The sequence below is a fragment of the Triturus cristatus genome, chromosome 7 (assembly GCF_964204655.1).
Source record: "Triturus cristatus chromosome 7, aTriCri1.1, whole genome shotgun sequence".
Lineage (NCBI taxonomy): Eukaryota > Metazoa > Chordata > Amphibia > Caudata > Salamandridae > Triturus > Triturus cristatus.
In genome coordinates, this window is record NC_140590.1 from 1,846,462,226 (window position 1) to 1,846,488,109 (window position 25,884).

Consider the following 25,884-nt stretch of genomic DNA (forward strand, 5'->3'; position numbering starts at 1 on the left):
CTTGAAGAGCAGCGGTTTGTTCATCTCATACGAGTGTTATTTTGGGCCGATGGTTAGCTATGTGAATGGCTTTGTGTGTGGTGCATAAAAGGCATGTGAATTGACAATAAAGTGGTTGTTGCCTTGAACTGACTTTACTTCACACAACCGGTACTTCATGGGATCAATATTCTGATACTGTTATTAGTATTTGCTTTGAACCTATTTCTACGGGCTGTGCTAAAATCCAACCAGTAAATGTGCATTGGAGTGTTTTTTAAATTGAATACCCTGAGAGTCCAGGGTGGTCTAACTTGCACGGACCACGCTCCGTGTTCTTACCCCGAACGTCCTACAAATCTTAAGCTTTGGCTCAAATCAATCATTTCCCCCACATTTCTGTGAGGTAAAGTTCTGGAATCTAAGAAAAAAGGTACTACACTCCCATCACCCTGCGATTCTTCTCTTCTCCGGATGATTAAAAAAAAAAACACACAGTATTCCAGTTGTGCGGCTGGGCCTAGCTCAACAGGAAAAGACCTAAAAAGCGGCATGCAGACATCAAACTTTGGTTACGAAAAAGTATTCTTTTTGGAGCTATGGGTAACTACAGAATTTGGACCTGGGCTCGACCGCCGCCCGGGAAAACCTACCAAACTTTGAAATGTCTGAAAACCAGACACCCCAGGGAGACCAAGGTTCAGCTCACAGTTGGACAATAACACTACCCCAGGGCACAAAGAGAGGACTACAGACAGGAAGGTACCAAAAGGAGTGATGAAAAGGCACAATGAAGAGAAGAAAGGACCGTGTATGTAGGCAGCATTGAACAGCGTCATCCCTTTGTGAAACATCCACAATTCATCTCTGCTGTCGTCACGTTGCTGCTGGCTTTACTACAAGGGCACCAACATTTGTGATGCTGAAAACTCAAAATACGAGAAAGCAAAGCACACAAACAGGAAAAGACGTCTTCTGAACATACCTTCTCTTTCAGCTTCCGAAGTGCACGACCTGAGCAAGAAATAAAAAAATAAAAAAAATAAAGTAAATTAGAGCTTTAAGTAAGTAGTACTGATCTAATTAAATCATGGCTGAAGAGAAACGGCACTACATGGGAGATTGTGTCCTAAATAAAACAATATTCCACTCAGCAGTTTACATTTAAACCCACTCCCCTCTGCTCTACTACAGGCATGCACGCTTGTTATCAGACATCTATACCCAGAGCTCCAAAAAGTGTCTTATTCTTTATTTTTTATTAACGTCAAAATTAAAAAATCAGCCCCATCATATTTGATACATTGTTCATTTCTTTGATATATTTATTGCGGGTCCCTTACCCCAACAGTAGCAGGGAGCGGTGCAAAAACCAATCTTATTTCATACAACTTCTGCTCCAGGCACACTGTCATTCCAAGAACGAGCGCCCCACAAAGCAATACAAGTGAACATGGAAGTAAAGAGGAAGCAAGAGCAATGACATCAAAACTAGAGCGATGCGTCCTAACTTCACACAAGTGAATATGGAAGTAAAGGGGAAGCAAGAGCAATGACATCAAAACTAGAGCGATGCGTCCTAACTTCACACAAGTGAATATGGAAGTAAAGGGGAAGCAAGAGCAATGACATCAAAACTAGAGCGATGCGTCCTAACTTCACACAAGTGAATATGGAAGTAAAGGGGAAGCAAGAGCAATGACATCAAAACTAGAGCGATGCGTCCTAACTTCACACAACTGAATATGGAAGTAAAGAGGAAGCAAGAGCAATGACATCAAAACTAGAGCGATGCGTCCTAACTTCACACAAGTGAATATGGAAGTAAAGGGGAAGCAAGAGCAATGACATCAAAACTAGAGCGATGCGTCCTAACTTCACACAACTGAATATGGAAGTAAAGAGGAAGCAAGAGCAATGACATCAAAACTAGAGCGATGCGTCCTAACTTCACACAAGTGAATATGGAAGTAAAGGGGAAGCAAGAGCAATGACATCAAAACTAGAGCGATGCGTCCTAACTTCACACAACTGAATATGGAAGTAAAGAGGAAGCAAGAGCAATGACATCAAAACTAGAGCGATGCGTCCTAACTTCACACAACTGAATATGGAAGTAAAGAGGAAGCAAGAGCAATGACATCAAAACTAGAGCGATGCGTCCTAACTTCACACAAGTGAATATGGAAGTAAAGGGGAAGCAAGAGCAATGACATCAAAACTAGAGCGATGCGTCCTAACTTCACACAACTGAATATGGAAGTAAAGAGGAAGCAAGAGCAATGACATCAAAACTAGAGCGATGCGTCCTAACTTCACACAAGTGAATATGGAAGTAAAGGGGAAGCAAGAGCAATGACATCAAAACTAGAGCGATGCGTCCTAACTTCACACAACTGAATATGGAAGTAAAGAGGAAGCAAGAGCAATGACATCAAAACTAGAGCGATGCGTCCTAACTTCACACAAGTGAATATGGAAGTAAAGGGGAAGCAAGAGCAATGACATCAAAACTAGAGCGATGCGTCCTAACTTCACACAACTGAATATGGAAGTAAAGAGGAAGCAAGAGCAATGACATCAAAACTAGAGCGATGCGTCCTAACTTCACACAACTGAATATGGAAGTAAAGAGGAAGCAAGAGCAATGACATCAAAACTAGAGCGATGCGTCCTAACTTCACACAAGTGAATATGGAAGTAAAGGGGAAGCAAGAGCAATGACATCAAAACTAGAGCGATGCGTCCTAACTTCACACAACTGAATATGGAAGTAAAGGGGAAGCAAGAGCAATGACATAAAAACTAGAGCGATGCGTCCTAACTTCACACAACTGAATATGGAAGTAAAGAGGAAGCAAGAGCAATGACATCAAAACTAGAGCGATGCGTCCTAACTTCACACAAGTGAATATGGAAGTAAAGAGGAAGCAAGAGCAATGACATCAAAACTAGAGCGATGCGTCCTAACTTCACACAAGTGAATATGGAAGTAAAGGGGAAGCAAGAGCAATGACATCAAAACTAGAGCGATGCGTCCTAACTTCACACAACTGAATATGGAAGTAAAGAGGAAGCAAGAGCAATGACATCAAAACTAGAGCGATGCGTCCTAACTTCACACAAGTGAATATGGAAGTAAAGGGGAAGCAAGAGCAATGACATCAAAACTAGAGCGATGCGTCCTAACTTCACACAACTGAATATGGAAGTAAAGAGGAAGCAAGAGCAATGACATCAAAACTAGAGCGATGCGTCCTAACTTCACACAAGTGAATATGGAAGTAAAGGGGAAGCAAGAGCAATGACATCAAAACTAGAGCGATGCGTCCTAACTTCACACAACTGAATATGGAAGTAAAGAGGAAGCAAGAGCAATGACATCAAAACTAGAGCGATGCGTCCTAACTTCACACAACTGAATATGGAAGTAAAGAGGAAGCAAGAGCAATGACATCAAAACTAGAGCGATGCGTCCTAACTTCACACAAGTGAATATGGAAGTAAAGGGGAAGCAAGAGCAATGACATCAAAACTAGAGCGATGCGTCCTAACTTCACACAACTGAATATGGAAGTAAAGAGGAAGCAAGAGCAATGACATCAAAACTAGAGCGATGCGTCCTAACTTCACACAAGTGAATATGGAAGTAAAGGGGAAGCAAGAGCAATGACATCAAAACTAGAGCGATGCGTCCTAACTTCACACAACTGAATATGGAAGTAAAGAGGAAGCAAGAGCAATGACATCAAAACTAGAGCGATGCGTCCTAACTTCACACAAGTGAATATGGAAGTAAAGGGGAAGCAAGAGCAATGACATCAAAACTAGAGCGATGCGTCCTAACTTCACACAACTGAATATGGAAGTAAAGAGGAAGCAAGAGCAATGACATCAAAACTAGAGCGATGCGTCCTAACTTCACACAACTGAATATGGAAGTAAAGAGGAAGCAAGAGCAATGACATCAAAACTAGAGCGATGCGTCCTAACTTCACACAAGTGAATATGGAAGTAAAGGGGAAGCAAGAGCAATGACATCAAAACTAGAGCGATGCGTCCTAACTTCACACAACTGAATATGGAAGTAAAGGGGAAGCAAGAGCAATGACATAAAAACTAGAGCGATGCGTCCTAACTTCACACAACTGAATATGGAAGTAAGGAGGAAGCAAGAGCAATGACATCAAAACTAGAGCGATGCGTCCTAACTTCACACAACTGAATATGGAAGTAAAGAGGAAGCAAGAGCAATGACATCAAAACTAGAGCGATGCGTCCTAACTTCACACAACTGAATATGGAAGTAAAGAGGAAGCAAGAGCAATGACATCAAAACTAGAGCGATGCGTCCTAACTTCACACAAGTGAATATGGAAGTAAAGGGGAAGCAAGAGCAATGACATCAAAACTAGAGCGATGCGTCCTAACTTCACACAACTGAATATGGAAGTAAAGGGGAAGCAAGAGCAATGACATAAAAACTAGAGCGATGCGTCCTAACTTCACACAACTGAATATGGAAGTAAGGAGGAAGCAAGAGCAATGACATCAAAACTAGAGCGATGCGTCCTAACTTCACACAACTGAATATGGAAGTAAAGGGGAAGCAAGAGCAATGACATAAAAACTAGAGCGATGCGTCCTAACTTCACACAACTGAATATGGAAGTAAAGGGGAAGCAAGAGCAATGACATCAAAACTAGAGCGATGCGTCCTAACTTCACACAACTGAATATGGAAGTAAAGAGGAAGCAAGAGCAATGACATCAAAACTAGAGCGATGCGTCCTAACTTCACACAACTGAATATGGAAGTAAAGAGGAAGCAAGAGCAATGACATCAAAACTAGAGCGATGCGTCCTAACTTCACACAAGTGAATATGGAAGTAAAGAGGAAGCAAGAGCAATGACATCAAAACTAGAGCGATGCGTCCTAACTTCACACAACTGAATATGGAAGTAAAGAGGAAGCAAGAGCAATGACATCAAAACTAGAGCGATGCGTCCTAACTTCACACAAGTGAATATGGAAGTAAAGAGGAAGCAAGAGCAATGACATCAAAACTAGAGCGATGCGTCCTAACTTCACACAAGTGAATATGGAAGTAAAGAGGAAGCAAGAGCAATGACATCAAAACTAGAGCGATGCGTCCTAACTTCACACAACTGAATATGGAAGTAAAGAGGAAGCAAGAGCAATGACATCAAAACTAGAGCGATGCGTCCTAACTTCACACAACTGAATATGGAAGTAAAGAGGAAGCAAGAGCAATGACATCAAAACTAGAGCGATGCGTCCTAACTTCACACAACTGAATATGGAAGTAAAGAGGAAGCAAGAGCAATGACATCAAAACTAGAGCGATGCGTCCTAACTTCACACAACTGAATATGGAAGTAAAGAGGAAGCAAGAGCAATGACATCAAAACTAGAGCGATGCGTCCTAACTTCACACAACTGAATATGGAAGTAAAGGGGAAGCAAGAGCAATGACATAAAAACTAGAGCGATGCGTCCTAACTTCACACAACTGAATATGGAAGTAAAGGGGAAGCAAGAGCAATGACATCAAAACTAGAGCGATGCGTCCTAACTTCACACAACTGAATATGGAAGTAAAGAGGAAGCAAGAGCAATGACATCAAAACTAGAGCGATGCGTCCTAACTTCACACAACTGAATATGGAAGTAAAGGGGAAGCAAGAGCAATGACATAAAAACTAGAGCGATGCGTCCTAACTTCACACAACTGAATATGGAAGTAAAGGGGAAGCAAGAGCAATGACATCAAAACTAGAGCGATGCGTCCTAACTTCACACAACTGAATATGGAAGTAAAGGGGAAGCAAGAGCAATGACATCAAAACTAGAGCGATGCGTCCTAACTTCACACAACTGAATATGGAAGTAAAGAGGAAGCAAGAGCAATGACATCAAAACTAGAGCGATGCGTCCTAACTTCACACAACTGAATATGGAAGTAAAGGGGAAGCAAGAGCAATGACATAAAAACTAGAGCGATGCGTCCTAACTTCACACAACTGAATATGGAAGTAAAGGGGAAGCAAGAGCAATGACATCAAAACTAGAGCGATGCGTCCTAACTTCACACAACTGAATATGGAAGTAAAGAGGAAGCAAGAGCAATGACATCAAAACTAGAGCGATGCGTCCTAACTTCACACAACTGAATATGGAAGTAAAGAGGAAGCAAGAGCAATGACATCAAAACTAGAGCGATGCGTCCTAACTTCACACAAGTGAATATGGAAGTAAAGGGGAAGCAAGAGCAATGACATCAAAACTAGAGCGATGCGTCCTAACTTCACACAACTGAATATGGAAGTAAAGGGGAAGCAAGAGCAATGACATAAAAACTAGAGCGATGCGTCCTAACTTCACACAACTGAATATGGAAGTAAGGAGGAAGCAAGAGCAATGACATCAAAACTAGAGCGATGCGTCCTAACTTCACACAACTGAATATGGAAGTAAAGAGGAAGCAAGAGCAATGACATCAAAACTAGAGCGATGCGTCCTAACTTCACACAACTGAATATGGAAGTAAAGGGGAAGCAAGAGCAATGACATAAAAACTAGAGCGATGCGTCCTAACTTCACGCAACTGAATATGGAAGTAAGGAGGAAGCAAGAGCAATGACATCAAAACTAGAGCGATGCGTCCTAACTTCACACAACTGAATATGGAAGTAAAGGGGAAGCAAGAGCAATGACATCAAAACTAGAGCGATGCGTCCTAACTTCACACAACTGAATATGGAAGTAAGGAGGAAGCAAGAGCAATGACATCAAAACTAGAGCGATGCGTCCTAACTTCACACAACTGAATATGGAAGTAAAGAGGAAGCAAGAGCAATGACATCAAAACTAGAGCGATGCGTCCTAACTTCACACAACTGAATATGGAAGTAAAGAGGAAGCAAGAGCAATGACATCAAAACTAGAGCGATGCGTCCTAACTTCACACAACTGAATATGGAAGTAAAGGGGAAGCAAGAGCAATGAAATCAAAACTAGAGCGATGCGTCCTAACTTCACACCTACCACAACCCGCCCCATACCATGCAATTCAACGTAATAGTAATTGGAAAGGTGCAAGAGCTGAGATGGAAGGACCCGTAACATTACCAAGGACGGGCCCTGTGCAGTGGGGGGTTGGCTGCAGGGTCCCACCCGCCGTGGGCTCTGAATCCCTGCTGTTCAGGCTCCCTACCTTCTCTGTTCTAAGCAAAGCCAAATACTTTTTAGGTTGAGCCTCGACAGCGCATGCGCTGTCTGCAAGCGCTGGTGTATCTCTTCTGTGGGATTTTGTCACACCCATCAATTGCCATGGATTCTTTCTTGTGCCATTCCGAAATGATGTCTTTCTATTGGTCCATTCCCCTCAATTCTCCCTCCTTCCAGGGCTGGTTTCAACGGAGGCGATTTCGCTAAGTGACTGCTTTTGTTGGCCATCACAGCTTCCTCCTGCACAGCGCGTGTGATGCCCCCTCCTCCCTTCTGGGCATCGCAGTCTGTTACAGCCTGAAACTGTCTGGGTGGACTTTTGGTTGGCACAGAGATTATCACAACACATGATTTACTTTAATAAACAATGCATTTTAACATGATGTATTATATAGCTATAACTCGACCGTAAGGTATCCGAGCCAATTACGCGAGCACCAGTTGCTTTACAAGTGGATTATTGCAACATTCCCGATTTATTATAATCCACAAAGACAAGCGTACACATTCATTTTTAGGCACAGGGTGATTTGCCCAGAATTACCGGCTGTTTGAGGGTCGGTGCAGAGACTCGAACAGGGTTGCCCAGCTTCGAAGTCCAAAGCTCTAGCCATTCTGCTGTGTTGTTCTACAGCCAAGTACATATACATTCCGGAGGTCTTGCTGAAGTGCTTCTGTTCTGACGGGGGAGGGCGCCATGACAAGACACCGACAAGTGTCTGGGGCCGCTGGACTCGAAAGAGCTGAGTGACAATTCCCTGCCACAATAAGGCTACATGGGGTTAGCATAGGTGCGCGATCTGTGTGGATTTATACAAAGGACCTCCTAGTATCGTTTGCGTTGCTGATGCCTTGTCAGGCCTATAGGAGTGTTCAGGAAGTGTTTAAATGCTTACATGCGATGTGTTGAGTCCCTATGTGATGCACCAGGGGACTCTTTGACCTTAGCCAAGTTCATGCTTTATCAAGGCAATCACATTTTCAGACCCGCAAGATGTTGCTGCAAACCCCCACACATGCCATGCTCTCGGACACCAGGCACCCCACCAGCCACTCTACACTGACAGGCAATATGGATGATTCGCCAGGCTGTCCAGGAAAGGCTTGGAAGGGAATATTGATTGCAGCAGGAGAAAGCCATGTAAAGATTGAGCCACATTCAATCAAAGTACATTTTCATGCATGTCCTCTCGTCCATCCTCTCACATCGCAAGCCGCGTATGCCCTTTCTTTGGCGCGGTGTAGTGCTAACTCAACTTTCTGAAGTGGAGAGAACGATTTCCAGTTCCAATATGCATATAAACACATTGCCATGTTCAATAAAGTGAAAACTCTATTGCTTGCGCCAGCTATTAATATTTTCCGAATGGGGTTGTATTGTGGAACAGGCAGTGGCGAACATGAACTCCTCCTCCCCCTTACCATCCCACCCAAAGCCTGGCTCAGCATTGCTCTAGGACACATGCTATACTTTAGCACATATAGCCGGGGGCACTAACCAGGGGAGGAAGGAACAGTCGCGGCAGATTTCCTTTTAGGCAAAAATAAGATATTCAGGATGCAGGGCTGGAAGCAGACTGAAGGGAAAGATAGCAGAATTGGTTTTCCAAGATGCTTTGTGCTATCAAGGCATGTTGTATGATTTTTAGGAGTCGAATCAGCTGAGAATGAGGCTGCCAAGAATAATAGTGCTGCCATGCAGCTAATGCCTGAGGAACAGCATCCCACGCGCCTTCTGAAAACTGTGCACCTGTACTGCCTGGGCAAGGACATTATTTCCAGCCACTAGAGAGGGAGCATGTGCTTTACTCAAAAAGTATACAATATTTATTGTAGATCCTCTGTAAAAAGGTTGACCACCAGGGCTGCCAAGTCACGTTCCCGGACATGACTCTCCACATGGTGCTGGTCCCACAGCACGGCGGCATACGGGCTTGGGAGGTGCAGATAGCAGCATGCATAACCTGAAGGAACACTCTAAAAAAAAAAAAAAAGAATATAGGGAATTTAGGGGAGGAAAAGGTAGAGTTCAGCTTTTCATCAAGAGCATTTTGTAATGTTCGCTTCTATCACATCCGTCATTGGTGCTGAATGCAGTCGCAGTGGGAGGCGCCCCTCGTCTCTGGGTCTTCAATGCAATATTGCTGGGTTCTTTGGCCGTCTTAGTGCAGATGTAGAGTGGGAGCGAGAGCGGATGCCGTCTCATCTGATTTTGATGGAAAGTCAAATACAAGTATAAGGATGACCGAGACTTTTGGAACCGAACAAGGATCAGTGTGCGTTTGCGTATCTGCAAGGAAACAGCACAAGGGAAACAGGGGTCCACTGAGCGACAGAGGCTTTACGGGGACAATTCTCTTCCCCAGGATTAGTGTTGGTAAATGTGCGACGATGCATCAAGATTTTTCTTCGGTGCTGTGCTCGAGCTGGTTCTTCTGTCAAGATAAGAGCCAGAAGAAAACAAAACCAAGCCCATTGGAAACAATTGGAGGCAATGAGAGGAGAGGCTCAAGTGGCACTAGAACCAGGTGTCCTGGTACAAGATGGCCGCCTTTAAAAAGAAGGTCTGGGGCGAGTGGCATTGTACCGGAGGGTGTGGGATGATGGACCTGGGTCAGAATTACAGACTTGCCAGTAATGATATTCAAGGGGATTGTTTTCCTTCTGTGTTTGCAGCTTTTCCTTTTGTATTTACATTGATTGCCATGCTGGCTGTGAGAAAGCGAGCGGGAGGGCCGAACCACGCAAGCAAGCTGGGGTCAAGCCCTCATGCATTGACTACGAGATCATGTGTGAAGGTAGCATTGTTATTGTCATAATTGAAAATTTCATCGAGCTGTCGGGAGTGATGCGTATAACTTACGACATTCGTATAACTGATAATGTGAGCAAGGTGTATGTTATATTCATATATTGGTTTCATAACTGCAATAAAGTTTTTTAAAAAAGTTTACAACTGAAAAGGTCTGGACAAAGACCATGCAGTGGGATCTGGCCATTGCCTTGAAGTCGGTGAGTATACTCATGTTCTCAGCTGCTGCACCTTCTTTCTGATGTACTACCATCGCCTCGGCATTCTGATGCGCTCTACAATGTTCATGCACTTAGATTCGAAAGACCGAGCCTGCCCTTCTTTCAGGATTGAGGTATTTGCACTTTCGTTTGCTTATCCCGCCGGTAACTTAATGCTGGTTTAACTTTATAGAAACTTCCGCCAAGAAAGAGCACCTCCTATAGAAATGTGGGCACCTTGTAAACCAGAATCTTGTTGCGACATGAGAATGCGGTGCTGAATGGACAGGTAGGATCTAAAAGCAGACAATATATATTAAATGAAACCTCAAACGATACAGAGATGGTCGAAATGACAATCAATGTTGTTGCTTTTGCATTGCCGCTCGAAATACATTTTTTTATCGCTTCCATTCTTGCGATTACAAAAATGTCATTCCATTCTGCAGTTACTTCATCCATTTTACATCAGCCCAGTTGATATACACGTTATGCTCCCATAGCACAACAATTCGTGATCTCTCCAGCTACCACACTCCAGGCACTGTCAAAGAGACCATGTGTGGAATTAAATACAGTAGTGTGATTCCGAGGATACCAAAAGCATGAAACGTTTGAGTTATACGCAGCAACATTTTGCTATCGCTGTCTGATTGTTTGCTTTCGGTTTCTTTTGTTCTCCCCTGAACACCCTTGCTGCCAGCTGCTTTTCCGGTCTCATCGATATTTCCTCATTCTAAGTCCTCTAGGCAGAGCTGCAGCTGTGTCTCTGTTCATACATCCACTACATACCACAAACCACAACAGTTAAAAGACATTGTCATTTACAACAACAATAGCTCGAACTGTAAAAAAAATAAAAAATGCGAGGCCTATTGCATTGCAAATGCTTGTTTTATGTAGATTGCCTAAAACTCGCACGTGAAAAGCAAAATCGCTAGCCAGGCACAGAATGTTATTGTCCAGCATCAAAAAAGGGCACTGGTGAATACTAGGAGCGGTCTCCGACTCGCATGAAGTTTCGGCTTTGTGTTTTTCCCTTCCCCAGCAGTAGCTTGCATCTTTCATGTGTCTGGCAGTGGCCGAAAGTGCATTAAAAAAATAAAAAGTATGGGAACAGTGATACTGCCTGCAATGGGGGTGGGGTGAGTGAGCTTGGGGTCATGGTCAAAGGCGTGGCTGAAAAACAAAATATTCTTTAACTTTTGTCTTCCACCTTTGGGTAACTACATATAAAATAACTCACAGCTTAAATGAAAATTATACGCAGGTTATGTTAATCAGTTGGAAATGCACTATAGTACATTAACAAACCACCACCAGTTAATGCGCTGCAGAGGTCTGTGTCTGTACGCAGAGGTGCACAGAATTGAATCTAGGTTGATGCAGTGGAGAATAGAGACTGTGCATATTTAGGACCCAGTCAGGGAGAAAGCACTGAACATGCAAGTCAAGCACTGAACATGCAAGTCATTGTCTGAGAGAGAAAGCACTGAACATGCAAGTCATTGTCTGAGAGAGAAAGCGCTGAACATACCAGTCATTGTCTGAGAGAGAAAGCGCTGAACATACCAGTCATTGTCTGAGAGAGAAAGCACTGAACATGCCAGTCACTGTCTGAGAGAGAAAGCACTGAACATGCCAGTCACTGTCTGAGAGAGAAAGCACTGAACATGCCAGTCACTGTCTGAGAGAGAAAGCGCTGAACATACCAGCCATTGTCTGAGAGAGAAAGCGCTGAACATACCAGTCATTGTCTGAGAGAGAAAGCGCTGAACATACCAGTCATTGTCTGAGAGAGAAAGCACTGAACATGCCAGTCACTGTCTGAGAGAGAAAGCACTGAACATGCAAGGCATTTTATTAAACTTGCATTGCACGCAGTACAAGATAGGGTGCCACAAAAAGCGTTCGGATATGAAAGTGCTTCCAAAATATAGATTCAAGCTTCAAGTGATTCTATCATCTATATAACAGCTTCCAAGCACCCTTTGCATTTGGAGATTAACCAGTTGTGCATATTTACAGTTCTTTCAGGCAGCAGGCACCCTGGCAAGGCTGGTTTAGCGGTCTGCCCTCCCTCTCCGTGCCTTACATTCCAGCTCTCAGAATTAACCGTTCCGGGAAGGTTATCTTAAGAAAAAGTTTGTAAAACTTTTTTTTTTATTAAAAAAAATTATGGGCACATCGTGCCCCTCAGATCCCCCCCAACTTCGACCACTGGTGTCTGGAAACCCCTGAACACTGCCATGGGGCAGGCGACCTTTGCAGTTGGCCCCATCGGAATCGGCTTGGGAGTTTCAAGGAAGCAGATATAATGGTTTTCAACCCTAACCCAACCAATTAGTTTGTAAAAAAAAATAATTAAAAATGTGATTTACATGATTTCACTCATTCATTCAATAAAACTTTATTTCGGCCAATTTGACCATAAAAGCATATGCACAATAACTTACATTTCATTTGAATTATAATAAAACAAATAAAAAATATCATATGGCATTGTATAAATATCACACAAATATAACCTACAGCAGCCTATGCTACAATCAATCCAAACATCACTGGCTACGTTAAAGTGTGTTTGCAGTGTATATATATATATATATATATATATACACACACATACATATACAGTTTACAATGTCAAAATTAATAAGCCCGTACACTATCCCTCAGATCAACCATTCGAACAAAAAATGTATATATTTTTTGTATAAAGTGCTACAATAAAGTGCGTGTGCAGTATATAAATGTACAAATTACAATGTCATATTTGATAAGATCGCACTCTCTCTCTCTCCAGTCAACCATTCAGGAAAAAAATGTATATCTTTTTTATAAAGTGCCTGTATCGATCAATGTGGAGGCTGTCAATATTGTCATGGACTTTTAAACCACAGTTCAACTTCTTGATAGTCCTACACACCGGTATACGGTACATCAAGTTAAAAATACATCGTTAAAATAGTTCTAAAATGCTCATACAGTTCGTATAAAAACCTTCAATTAACAAAAGAGTGCGCTAGGACACTTTTTCATTATCTGTGAGGGTCAGTTTTAAGAATACTCTACGGGTACACCACATCGAGACTCAAAAGCCTGCCACCGAAAATGCTATAGGGAGGCTAGCATCATATTTCAATTTCCTAAAAGCCTCTGAGCATTGCCTAGTTCCCCAAATTTCTGCATATCTGGATCAACCATCGTTTTCTCACTTTCTTATATCCAGGGCAGAAAAAACACACGTGGTATTCTGATTCTTCTGCACTATTACAGCCCGGGCCACCCAGAGTTTGTAAGCCCACCCATGTGTTTGTAAAAGCACGCAGCGGCAGTGCCCCATGTCTGAATTGTAAATCGAGCTTCCTTGCAGTCGCCGGCTTGATGTCGTAGAGTACCTGCTCTAATCTGTACTGCTCTTTCATTTCCAAGAAAGCTACAGTAGGCCTACCTATTGAATAGTTCCCCTGTAGTTGGCCCCATTTCACTCCCAGTAGCAGCCCTTTAACCCCTTCCGTGACACTGTGGGGCATGTCAATTCTGGACTAGCCACAAATGACCCCATCCCATGATCAAGCAAGTGTTCCGGATATGGGTAATACATGGTAATCTCCCTGCCCCGGGTATACTCATCACTTCTCCTAATTCTTCACTATACTCAGCCAATTCTGGAGTAACCCACAAGCATCACCAAAATAAGAAAGGTCTGAGAGAAACTTCTTCCGCGATTGACCTGATCCCCAAGTCTAGTCGTAGCGGTATAAGAGGGGAGCTGCGCGGGAGACCAAACAATTGCCTAACAAAGGTATTTTCTACCTGTGTAAGATTGTCAGGACGACAGTGACCCCACATTTTTGCCCCATATAAAGAAGCACCTCTAGGTTGTACCTTATACATTTCTAATACTGGGCCCACAGGTTTATGGCTAGAATTTCGAAATATCTTGGTCAGGCCCCCTGTTGTCTGTGCTAGCTTTTTTGATTTGTGCCCCCCCCAGTCCATTTTTTCTGTGATCGTAATACCATGATAATCAAAGACAGATACCCTCTCTAGGGGTCTGCCATCCAAACATGGGTTAGGTCGGGTACTATTGGCTGAGTTGAACACCATATATATTTTGTTTTGTAGGTTAATCTCAAGCCCCCTTACCTTACAAAAGGCATCAAATTTATTTAGTACGCTCTGTATACCCATAGTAGATTTTGATAATAAAGTACGTCGGCAAACATCATGGCTGGGCATTTTACGTGTTGCCAACTTAGGTATGTCTAAATCCTTCTCTGTGTTTAAAAAGTCAACTAGCCCATTTATAAATGGACTAAAAAGGGTTGGGGCAAGGACACATCCCTGACGGACACCTCTGCCTACAGGGATGGGTGCAGTGAGTCCCCCGTGTTTGCCAGATCTTATTTGCGCGTAGCTTCCTTCATATAACCGCCTCATGATTAGCCACAGAAATACCGGGGCCCCCATCTCATGCAGGACTGCCCACAACTTCTCTTGGCACCAAATCGAATGCAGATTTCAGGTCCACAAATATTAAATAGAGGCTGCCACCCTCCATACACACGGTCTTCCAATGTTATAATTGTAGCCTGAAAATCTGGTCCAGTGTGGACATTTTTTCTCTAAACCCTGGCCGAAACAGGCTAAGAACTTTATGCTCCTTCACCCAACTCTGCAGGCATCACAACAACACACGTGCAAAACTCTGTTGGCTAATGTCAATAAGGCTTATGGGCCTGTAATTTGTGGGTAGCAACAGAGATCCCTTTTTATAAAGTGGTATTATTTCAGCCCCAGCCAACTAGCAGGAATTGCCATGCCTTGCAGGAAAGCGTTAGATAAAATCCAGAAATATGGTGCCCAGATGGTAGGTTCACTGCGGAACTAATCCCCGGGTATCAGGTCAAACCCTGGTGCCTTACCTGGTGCCATTTTGCTTAAAGCACCGGTTACCTCTTTGAGTGTTATCGGGGTGTCATCTATCACTCTAGGCGTGGTTGTGAGTGCATTGGGACATTCGGCCTGTGGGAGACAACATTCATTATCCACTGCGTCGTCCTCTATCCCTACCCTCGAGTAGAGGGATTCAAAATGGTCCTTCCACACATCTGCCCCTAAATTTGGCTCTATGGTCGGTTTTCCTTCGGAACTACCCGTGTTTACCATATTCCAAAATGCCCTCATATCACGGGTGCCCAAGGAGCTTCTCAGGATTTCCCATTTATCGCTTTCCCACCCATTTTTAACCTCATCAATCAATACTAGTTCGATAGGCCACTCTATTGATTTTAATCAGAGGTCTGTCGTTGGCCTTAATGGCAGAGATCAGAGCTATTTTTGCCTTTCGGCATCTTTCATTATACCAAGGATGATGGGGTTTCCTGTTGGTTCTAATTTTTTTTGATCGGGTAAAAGAAGTCAGCCATGGTAGTCGTTAGTCTAGTATGGTTTAGGGCGACCTTCAAAGGTTCAATTGAAGTGCTGTCAGCTTAAACACATTGCATGGAGTTCGTAAGAATCGGAATAATGATTTGGTACAGGCAGGCTAACTTTTCTTGGGATTGACTTATGTCCGCCCATCAGACTCTCTTCCTACAGTTGGCAAGGGTCAATCTACCATCAGCTGGCACAACCAAACCCATAACACTCCCAGAGCTTAGCGTAAACAACTCTAGAATTAAGGCATTGTGATCACTGTCGAGACGTGGCTCGATCTTAAAAGTCTGCTACCCTGTGCCAAGATTTTATATCAATCAGAATATAGTCTAGTATGAAGCCTTGCCCAATTCTATCAAAGGTGTATTTGCCTGGTGTATCGGACTTTGCTCTGCCGTTACATGCTCTCAGTGAATGTTTTAATGTGAGAGAATTAATCTGGAGCACCAAAGGGGTCCAGACTCTTACTAACGGACTAGTAGTCTCTGGGACAGCCCAATGTTGATCTTTTTCACAAGGGTTATCTTTGATCATACCATCTGAGGGCTCATGCCGGCAGTTGAAGTCCCCTCCTAGAATCACCATGGAGTTATCTGGAGTAATAGCGAGAAAAGTTGTTAGCTCATCAAGTGTCTTTGACTCTCGACTACGGCTAACTGGTCTGGAGTAGACATTTATTAGGGCGACTGATCTCGGATGGAAAGTTAAGAAGGGCACACAGAATGTCATTTGAGGAGGTTTCTAACTGTTTAACTGTGCAACCCAAATGTACACCCACCCAGATACAGAGCCCCCCTGAGGGCCTCCCCTTTCCCCCCCGATGTTGCAGCTACGCTATACGTAGCGTAGCCTAATTTAGGGATGCCTTCCCTTGCCCATGTCTTTTGAAACATACAGATCTTGTGTTGTTCAATAAAACTCCCCCATTCGGGATTATTCATCTTGAGAGCTAGACAAGCTACGTTCCAAGAAAGGACTTGCAGCCTCGATGGATCCGGCCGACTATCTATGATGGCAAATACAGGGGAGGGTGGGTGCAGAGTCCCACCAGTACACGGATCTAAGTTCTGGGTGGTCTCATTGGACGAAATATGAGACTATTAGTTGTGACCATGTCACATCTATCAGTTTCGTCCCTTGATGTCCCACTCAACCTCCCACAATTCTCACCTTCTCCTAATGTCATTATCTGTCCTATGACCTCTCCTATTTTGACAGTTTTCACCTGTAACTCTCTCTGGTAATGGTGTTGCTTCAGCCCATACCCCTTGGGCTCAAGTCAATCTACTCCTTCTAGACCACCAAATCTGTTTGTTGTTGGAATATTGAAGAGTAGCTACCTAGGCCGATCCTAATCTAGGTTGGCAGTTCTGATTTAAAGGTCTCCCCTCCCAACCATTTTGCCTTCTAGTTTGTTGGGGACTCCCTGGGGGGTAAAAGTAACACAGCGGAAGGGCCCTTATGGCCCCCTCCTGTCTCCAGTCTTCCCTACTTAGGATTGCTCGAACGACTAGTGGATTTCTTAAATTTAACACTATACAGTCTCCCTGCATAACCTTTGGGTCTCCAACCCACCCAGCCGACTCTACGAGTGGTTAGGATATCTCCTGCATCCTCATAAGGGAATTGTTTATGATTGGCTAGCCAAAACATGCATTTATTTTTCAGTTCCTGGTGGGATTCGTTTTGTCCCCTCCCAAGCTCGGGAATACCGGTCAGAACAACAACGTAAGGGGTTGAGGCAGGTGGTAGATTAATGCACGGCAGTGGTAGATTTTCTTTGTTTATTTCTGTACTTTTAGTAAGTCCTGCCCCCTCCCGCTGTCTGTTTTCTTGCCATTGCCTACTGTTATGTGGTTGTGAAGGTGTTAGATTGGCCTGCTAGAACCTGTAGTACACGGTCTAGCATGATTTGGGGCGATAATGGTGGTGGGGGGGGGGGGTGGGGGGGGGGGAGGCAATTCTGTACAGGGGAGGGGCTGAGGTTCCGTGGGAATCGTAATGACACTTTTTGGGTGTGTTCGAATATGGACGAGTTTGGTATCTACGAACCGTAAATGACGAGTTTAGTGGGTGTACGCGTTTTCGCTACGCTACTATGTACGGTTCGTCTCATTCCTGGGTATGTCCATCTGAGCCCTCGGGTTCCATTTTAGATGCGGCATCCATTTTGTTTCTTGCCCTCAAGTAGCCAGCGAATGGACACTGTCCGCTTTGTGACCCTGGGATTCCCAAGCTTTTGCGGAGGACACATGTTCCTTTGAAGGTGTTTTTATGATGAGGGGGATGACACGGCAAAGGCAGATGGCCCCGCTCAAGGCTCATCTTGCTGTGCCAGTCTATTGTTTCAGTCGTGCATGCATTAGGCACGAGGTCTTTGATCCTGCAATCAAGTTTCCGTTATTGCTCGCTACACTCTTTTTCAATCTGTTGTGCATCCTTGTTTTTCCTTTGCATCTGTTTCTGTCCCTTCTCCTAATTTGTTTACAGTCAGAATGGAATGTGCGTAATGTGGGGATAATGTGCTTTTACAGTTGGGAACCGGCAATGTTGCTGTAATTATGTTCCGGGCTTCTGAAACATGAATGCGACCCTTTTGAAGTTTACTGTGGGAACTGAGTTGTAAACCTTTGTTTGTTATGTTGTGCAATGACCAAAATGTGTATAAAAGGAGCGATCCACTTTAGCAATTTGAAGCAGTCTCTCAGAACCTACACGTTGTGTACTTCGTGATTTCTGCATCCCTGCAGTAAATAAACGCTGATCTTTGACGCCGCAGCAAGTGTCCCGTGTCTCTGTGTTTTGTACGCCGGAACAGGTAACCCACGAAGGTTTCAGGTGTTGTCCCCTGGCACCGCTGGGCCTTAGAATAGCCCAGTCCTTCAGTTGGCGCCCAACGTTGGGCGACATCAGTGGTACCGGTCCAAAGCCCGACGATCGTGAGGAACTTCGTGTGAAATCTCCGAGGGAAGTTGCACCCCGCTTCATCGATCCAGTTGTCGAAATAAGTGGCCCGAAGACTTTTCCCGCGAAGATTCCCGCCTCCTGACGGCTGCGACGGACTGATGCCCTGACTGTCGACCTGTTTTGGTGCCTGGCGTAGACCTTTGTACGGCGAGACGATAGACGGGCCTTCCTGGTGACGCCATTGCTCTTTCAGTTAAGTATTTGTGGGTCGCTAACCCTGGTTGTTTGCATGGTTCCATTGCATTTGTGGTTCTTAGTTGTTGGTTCTTAGTTGTTGGGTTTTATTTGACGATTGCAATTGCCAAAAACCGAGGGTCTTGCATTTTTTTGCGAGGACATCGTAATTCGATAGCCCTTGAAGTTTGTAAACTCGGTTAGTGTGCACGATGCCTGGCCGTAGTACTTTGTTTGGTTTCTTTCAATGTTGCAGCACGGATTCCCGACTGGAGGATTCATGTCCGATACCTCCAGTTGGAACTCCAATTTATGAGCTCTATAGTCGCCACGGAGTAGGTCCTATTGTATATAATGAATATTGGATTCGTTACACTAAAAATGATGGTGTTCTTAGTTGGCCATCACATGGTAGTTTCGAAACTGCAATATTAGATAATCTTGAAGCTAAATTGTTTAAAAAGAAGGCTAGGCCGGCCAGGTTTTATTCCTTTCGGTTATGGCGCAAAGAGGCTAAGCAGAAAGAAATCAAACAGATTAAGAAAAATAAGAGAGAAGATGTTATTACGGTGATGCCAAATGCAGAACAGTATCAGCGAGACAAAGACGAGAAGGAGCAGAAAGTTTGTGCTAGACTTCATCATATGGCGGTGGATAAATGTTATCCGGTTTTACCGTCTAGTCCTGATAAGACGGGAGAAGAAGTGGTAGAAGATCCCATATTGTCTTATCTATTGAAATCACCACCTCCCTATGCTCCAGATACTGTGGGTCCTGTGATTCCTCTTGTTCCTCAACCTGCTGTTCTGGTGGCTGCTGGTCAGCCTGTCGTTCCTCCTGTTCTTCCGAATCCCCTTGTGCCGCAAATTGTTCATCCTCCTTTACCCGCTCTTTTTCCTACTGCTCCTTTGCCAGTATCTCATCAGCCCAATCTTACTACTACTCCGGTTATCCCGACTACTGCTACTGTTTCTACGTTTACTCCTAATGTCGTTGCTCCTGTGCCTCCTTCTTCTTCCCCTTCTGTTCGTAGTTGTATATTTAATGCTGTCGCCCATCTCTATTCTCCACTTTTTGGACCGGTACTCGGGTCGGACCGGTACTCGGGTCGGATCTTTCTGATGTTGCTCAGAGGCGCAGTCAAATTCCTGATGGTAGGGAACGTGAGTCGTTAGTGAAAATGGCGCGTAAATGGATTAGGCATCCTGCGAAGTACGCTTCGCGTATAGTTTGAGACATTTTCTCAGTTTAATGAGCCCACACAAAGATTCGTGTTCGAGGAAATGTGTAAATTCTTGAGAGAAGAGTGGGATAATGAGGAGGTAGATAATGTACCGCCCGAGATCACTGAGCTTCAGAATCAATTTTCGACTGGTATGATTGTGGGTGGTAATGTCCGACGTGCTTTAGAGCGTCTGTTATCTTTTCGATCTACAGTACAACCTCGAGCATTGTTTAAGGACGAAACTGAGGAGCCGATGGCACAACCTGGTCAGTATCCTATGCGGGAAGTTCCCCCAGTATGGATGCCAGGTGATCCCGCTGCTAATCCTATTGTTCCACCACATTTTCAGAGAGTTTGGATACACCTCCCGTGGAAGCGATCGGAAGTTTTGCAGGTAAAGCAAACCTTGCCGGACCCCCGCAAAAATCCTGCAGGTTATTATAAGGAGTTGTCCCAATTAGTGGATGCTACTGTCATGAACCTTGCAGATATTGATATGTTGTTTGGTAATGTAGTACCTCAACCGATTTGGGCGAAAATCCGTCAAGAGAATCACGCAGCTGAGTTAGGCGGTGATTGGGCTGCTCTTGCGGCGGCTGACGGACGGCAAGTTGGTGGGGCTAAACCTGAACAGATCATTGAAAATCTGCCCCAGAGGATAATTACGCTTATGAAGACACTTATGCCAGCAATGAGAGTTAACTGGGACAAATTGTCTGCGTGCAAACAAAAGAAGGACGAGAGTGTCTCCGATTTCTTTACGAGATTTGAGGAGGCATTTATCGATCATAGTGGTCAGGATATGAGCTCTGAGGGAGGTCAGCGGTTGTTCGTTGATAAATTTGTATCGAATTTGTTGCCTGAACTAAGCAACAAGTTGAAGAATTCTGAAAGTTCGTGGGCCGTTTCTACCACTGCTCAGATATTAGCCACGGCCCAATAATACGAAAATATAGAGAAAGAAGAAAGCGAACGCGCAGATAAGAAAACGAAGGATCTTAAAACAAAGGTCTTATTGCAGCAAGCGTATCCTCCGCGCTCGAATCAAAATGACTCGCAACAGCCAAATCGATTACAATCGCAGTTTTCTAGATCGCAGTCGCGTACTGACTCCTCTACACCTCGCTCTGTGTTGGGGTATAATCAATGCGCATATTGTAGGGGTGAGGGCCATTTGAAGTTTAATTGTCCAGTTTTGCGTGACCGGAACAATGGTGTTTCGGCTCGAGGAGGTCGTAGTGGTCCTCAACAAGCGTCACGTGGTAGAGGTCGCGGTGTTACTCAGAATCAGAATGAGCGTTTTGCCACTTCATCAGACTCGCAAAATTGCTTTGATCGGCGCGATCCATCGTCTGGCAGATCTGCACAGTATCATGTGGACGACTATTATGTAGAGCATGATGTTGATGCGGATGGTAATTACTAGGACAGCCATAGACAAAGAAAGGGAGTAGTATCAGTTCCGGTTGATCAGAGAGGGCCTTATGTCGCAGTTGCCACATTGGGCGTAGTGGAGCCTTTTCTGTTGGACACTGGTGCAGCGAAAAGTTCCATCATGCATTCGAAACTCCCTGGCGAGCCTTTGTCTGGCTTAACGAATGTTTCCGTTGGATGCTCTGGCGCCCCGTTAGCAATCCAGTTTCTAGCCCTTTGCCCCTTACAATTGGGTCTCGTGAGTTAGAAGCTCCTTTGATTTTGACTACTGGTTGTGGTGAGAATCTTTTGGGCCTGGATTTGTTGAAGCGGTTATATGCGACTTTGTATTGTTCTCCTGCGGGTGTGGAGCTTACGTTGGGTCAGAGAGTGATCTCTCCTATGTATTTGTCGACTGATAAGCTCCCACCGGAATTGAGTTCTCTTCCTGAATCTTTGTGGGCGACAGGTCCCAATGATGTGGGCCTGTTGATATACCACCTTATGTTGTTCAATTGAAATCCAACGTGCGACTGCCACGCATTCCCCAGTATCGTATCTCTCTTGATGGAGAACGAGCACTTTTAGCGATCATTTACGATTTGATCGATAAAGATGTCATCGAGGAAACACGGGGTAACGTGTGTAATAGTCCTGTGTTACCTATTTTGAAACGAACTGATCCATCCAAGCCTCCTGTGTATCGTTTTGTTATTGATTTAAGGGAGGTGAATAAAATTGTTGTTCCACAGTTTCCTGTGGTGCCTGACATTCCAGCTTTGCTGACTCTGATTCCAGCTTCTGCATCATGGTTCTCGGTAATCGATCTGAAGAATGCGTTCTTTAGCATTCCGATTGCTGAGGAAAGCAGAGATCTATTCGGTTTCTCATTAGGTGGTTGTAGCTTCAGGTTCAAACGCGCACCTCAGGGCTACTGTGAGAGTCCATCGATCTACAGCCAAGCTCTTAAGAGTCAACTTGATGCGTTTGTGTTGCCGGTTGGTGCGGCTTTGATTCAGTACGTTGATGATCTGTTAGTAGCTGCTGACACTGAACAGATTTGCAAAACTGCTACAGTATCACTGTTACAGCATCTATGTGACTTACATCACAAAGTGTCACCTTCTAAACTACAATATTGTTGTCAAGAAGTAACCTATCTAGGTCACTTATTGTCAAAGGCGGGAAGAAGGTTGACCCCTGAAAGAATTGCAGCAATTGCTCGAATGACTGTGCCAACAACTCAGAGAGATGTGCGTGCCTTTCTAGGTATCACGTCATACTGCAGACAGTGGATTCCGAAATTTTCACTGTTAGCGAAACCATGGATAGCTCTTACGTGCAAGGATGTTTCGACTCCTTTGCCATGGACGGAAGAATGTCAGAAAAGTTTTTCTGAACTACGTGATGCGTTGTGTTTGGCTCCTGTGTTAGGTACTCCTGATTACAGTAAACCGTTTACACTATACGTTCACGAGAGAGAAGGTTGTGCGTTGAGTGTTTTGCCGCAACAATTTGGTGGTAAGCAGCGTCCGTGTGCATATTTTTCCTCGACTTTAGACCCGGTAGCTAGAGCGTTGCCAAGTTGCTTGAGGGCGACAGCGGCAGCTGCGGTGTCTATTCGACAATCCGCAGGTCTGGTCATGGATAATATGCTCATAGTGATGGTTCCGCATGCAGTTGACACTCTTGAATCGGACAAAAACTCAACATCTGACTAGTGCAAGGTTGTCCGGGTAGGAGTTGACCCTTTTGGCAAGTCATATACAGATTAAGCGTTGTAATGTACTGAATCCGGCGACATTGTTGCCGACTAATATGGAAACAAATGATGTACCACCGCATGATTGTTATTTACGAACTGAGGAAGAAACGAAGGGTCGTGTGGACCTGAAAAACACTCCATTGACAGACCCCGATGGCACGTTGTATGTTGATGGTTCATGTTTTAAGTTGCCGAATGGTGATGTGACGACTGCGTATGCTGTAGTGACGTTGAATACGGTTGTGGAAACTGCGAGATTGAGTCAGAATTCAGCGCAAGCGGCAGAATTGATTGCGTTAACAAGAGCGTGTGTTTTGTCGAAGGGAAAGCGAGTGAATGTGTTTACCGATAGTCAGTATGCATTCAGTGTTGCACATAGTTTTGATCAATTGTGGAGAGAAAGAGGATTTATGACATCACATGGTACGAAGATCCAACACGGACAGCTCGTGAATGATCTTTTGGATGCACTTACATTGCCTAAACAGGTAGCGATCGTTAAATGTAGTGCGCATCGAAAGGTTATGGATGATGTTGGTCGTGGTAAGGCATTTGCGGACGAGATTGCTAAGGAAACAGCTAAGAATCTTGCAACCCGAATGTATGTTACGAGTTCAGTGAGGTGGCCGACGGAGACTGGTATGTGTGAAGATACTGTTGAGAGCGTGAAAGCAATTCAGAATGAGGCCACTGAAACTGAACAGACCAAGTGGAAAGAAAGCACGGGAAAGTTGGACATGCATGGATGTTGGGTTGACTTGTCGGAACGTCAGAGGTGGATGTTACCGGATGCGTACGTATTAGCTGTCGTGACTATGGCTCATGGTTTGTCACATATTAGCGCGAAAGGTATATGCAAGTTGTTGTTTCCTGTATGGAAGAATGATGGTATTGCTAAATGTGCTGAGAGGGTGGTTAAGAATTGTATGGTGTGTTTGATGCATAATCCTGGCAAGGGCACCCCCACTCCACCCAGTCATTTTGCTCCTCCTGCCTGTCCCTTTGAGGTTATCCAGCTGGACTTCATTCATATGGAGAGATGCAATAATCTGAAGTACGTTTTAGTTGTGGTTTGTGCGTTCTCCAGATGGATCGAGGCCTATCCTCTTAAGGATAATACTGCCCTGTCCACAGCGAAAATCCTGCTGAAGGAATACTTTCCTCGGTATGGAATGCCACGGATTGTGTGGTCAGATAACGGAAGCGAGTTTGTGGGAAGTGTGATGCAGAGTGTGTGTAAGGGCCTTGGAATTCGACAAAAATTCCATAGTGCCAATCATCCCCAGGCGGCGGCTGCCTATCTGATTTGGGACCTTACAGCCTATTTCAGGTGGTACATCCTAAGTTGCCTTGAACGTATTCTCAAAGTTTTAGCCGTAGCAAATGTAGTCACTTGAAATGTTTGGGCTACCTAGATCTTTATCCGCAGACATAGCTTTACTTCAAACGTTTTATTTGCAAAAAGCATTGCATTGCATGAGCATTTAAACCTGTTGCGGGTTTAAATACGCCGTATCATCAATCATTAAGGGATCTCCAACCGATCCCTCTTATCATCTATCTTTAGTCAGTATATTGCATAAAAGTATGTGCTTGTGATACTCAAATGCTTTTCCCTGGCAGAGTGAAGCCAGGTTTTCGCTGAGGTTTTAGCCTAGATAACGTGAACCCTTTTTCATATATTTAGCATGCTTGTGTTAATTAAATAAAATGCGCCACTCCAAAATAAATGCTACTGCGTCATCTCACTTCTTTGTTCCCTATTTCAGTAATTGTCGAGCTGGTGCCTGTGATCACCCATGGGAGGTATTTCGCACTCTTGAGGGCCAGTGACCACGCCCTTGGGGTTCTGATCAAAGATCTCCCTTTCTCATCTGGCGCCCAACGTCTCATCGTACCACAGCCTACGGTGGAGGGAGTACTCATCCAGGGGCCACCGTCGGGGGTCCAGCAGCGCCAGTACAGACCTCGGGTAAGACCAGGCTTTTTGTTTTTCCTTGCATTTCCTTGGTCGCCCCCTGGTTGCCTGCGGGTACCGCTGTCGGTTGGCACTGGCTGATGCACACCTCGCACCCTACGGCACTCTCTCTCTGGTCACGATTTTCGAACTCTCTTTCCTGCCTGTGCGGTCCTGCCCTGCCTCTTTATCTTTTGTTCCTAACTTCATATTTCATTATTTATCGCCTGCAGGCTCGCTTATAATGTTATTTTCCTCTATCCTTGTAATATTTTATTCATCTATACTGCTTTAATGGGTAACAAGGACACCCAGGACTTGCCATGATGTGTGTGTCTCACGACTAGGCGACTGTGAGACACTGCTTTTTATGAGGACACCCAGGATTAGCCCTGGTGTGTGTAGCCATGATGTGTGTGTCTCACGACTAGGCGACTGTGAGACACTGCTTTTTATGAGGACACCCAGGATTAGCCCTGGTGTGTGTAGCCATGATGTGTGTGTCTCACGACTAGGCGACTGTGAGACACTGCTTTTTATGAGGACACCCAGGATTAGCCCTGGTGTGTGTAGCCATGATGTATGTGTCTCACGACTAGGCGACTGTGAGACACTGCTTTTTATGAGGACACCCAGGATTAGCATGATGTGTGGGTCTCACGACTAGGTGCTTGTGAGACGGTGCTTTTATGAG

General features: G+C 44.5%; 1 protein-coding gene across 1 annotated transcript in view; it reads right to left on the reverse strand.

Annotated features, from left to right (window-relative positions):
- The window catches only part of PRODH (proline dehydrogenase 1), a 238,789-nt gene that overhangs the window by 150,272 nt on the left and 62,633 nt on the right, over positions 1 to 25,884 (reverse strand). The window contains exon 3 of the mRNA XM_085620191.1: positions 965 to 993. Within this exon, the coding sequence (XP_085476317.1) occupies positions 965 to 993 (29 nt within the window). The remainder of the gene's footprint in view (positions 1 to 964; positions 994 to 25,884) is intronic.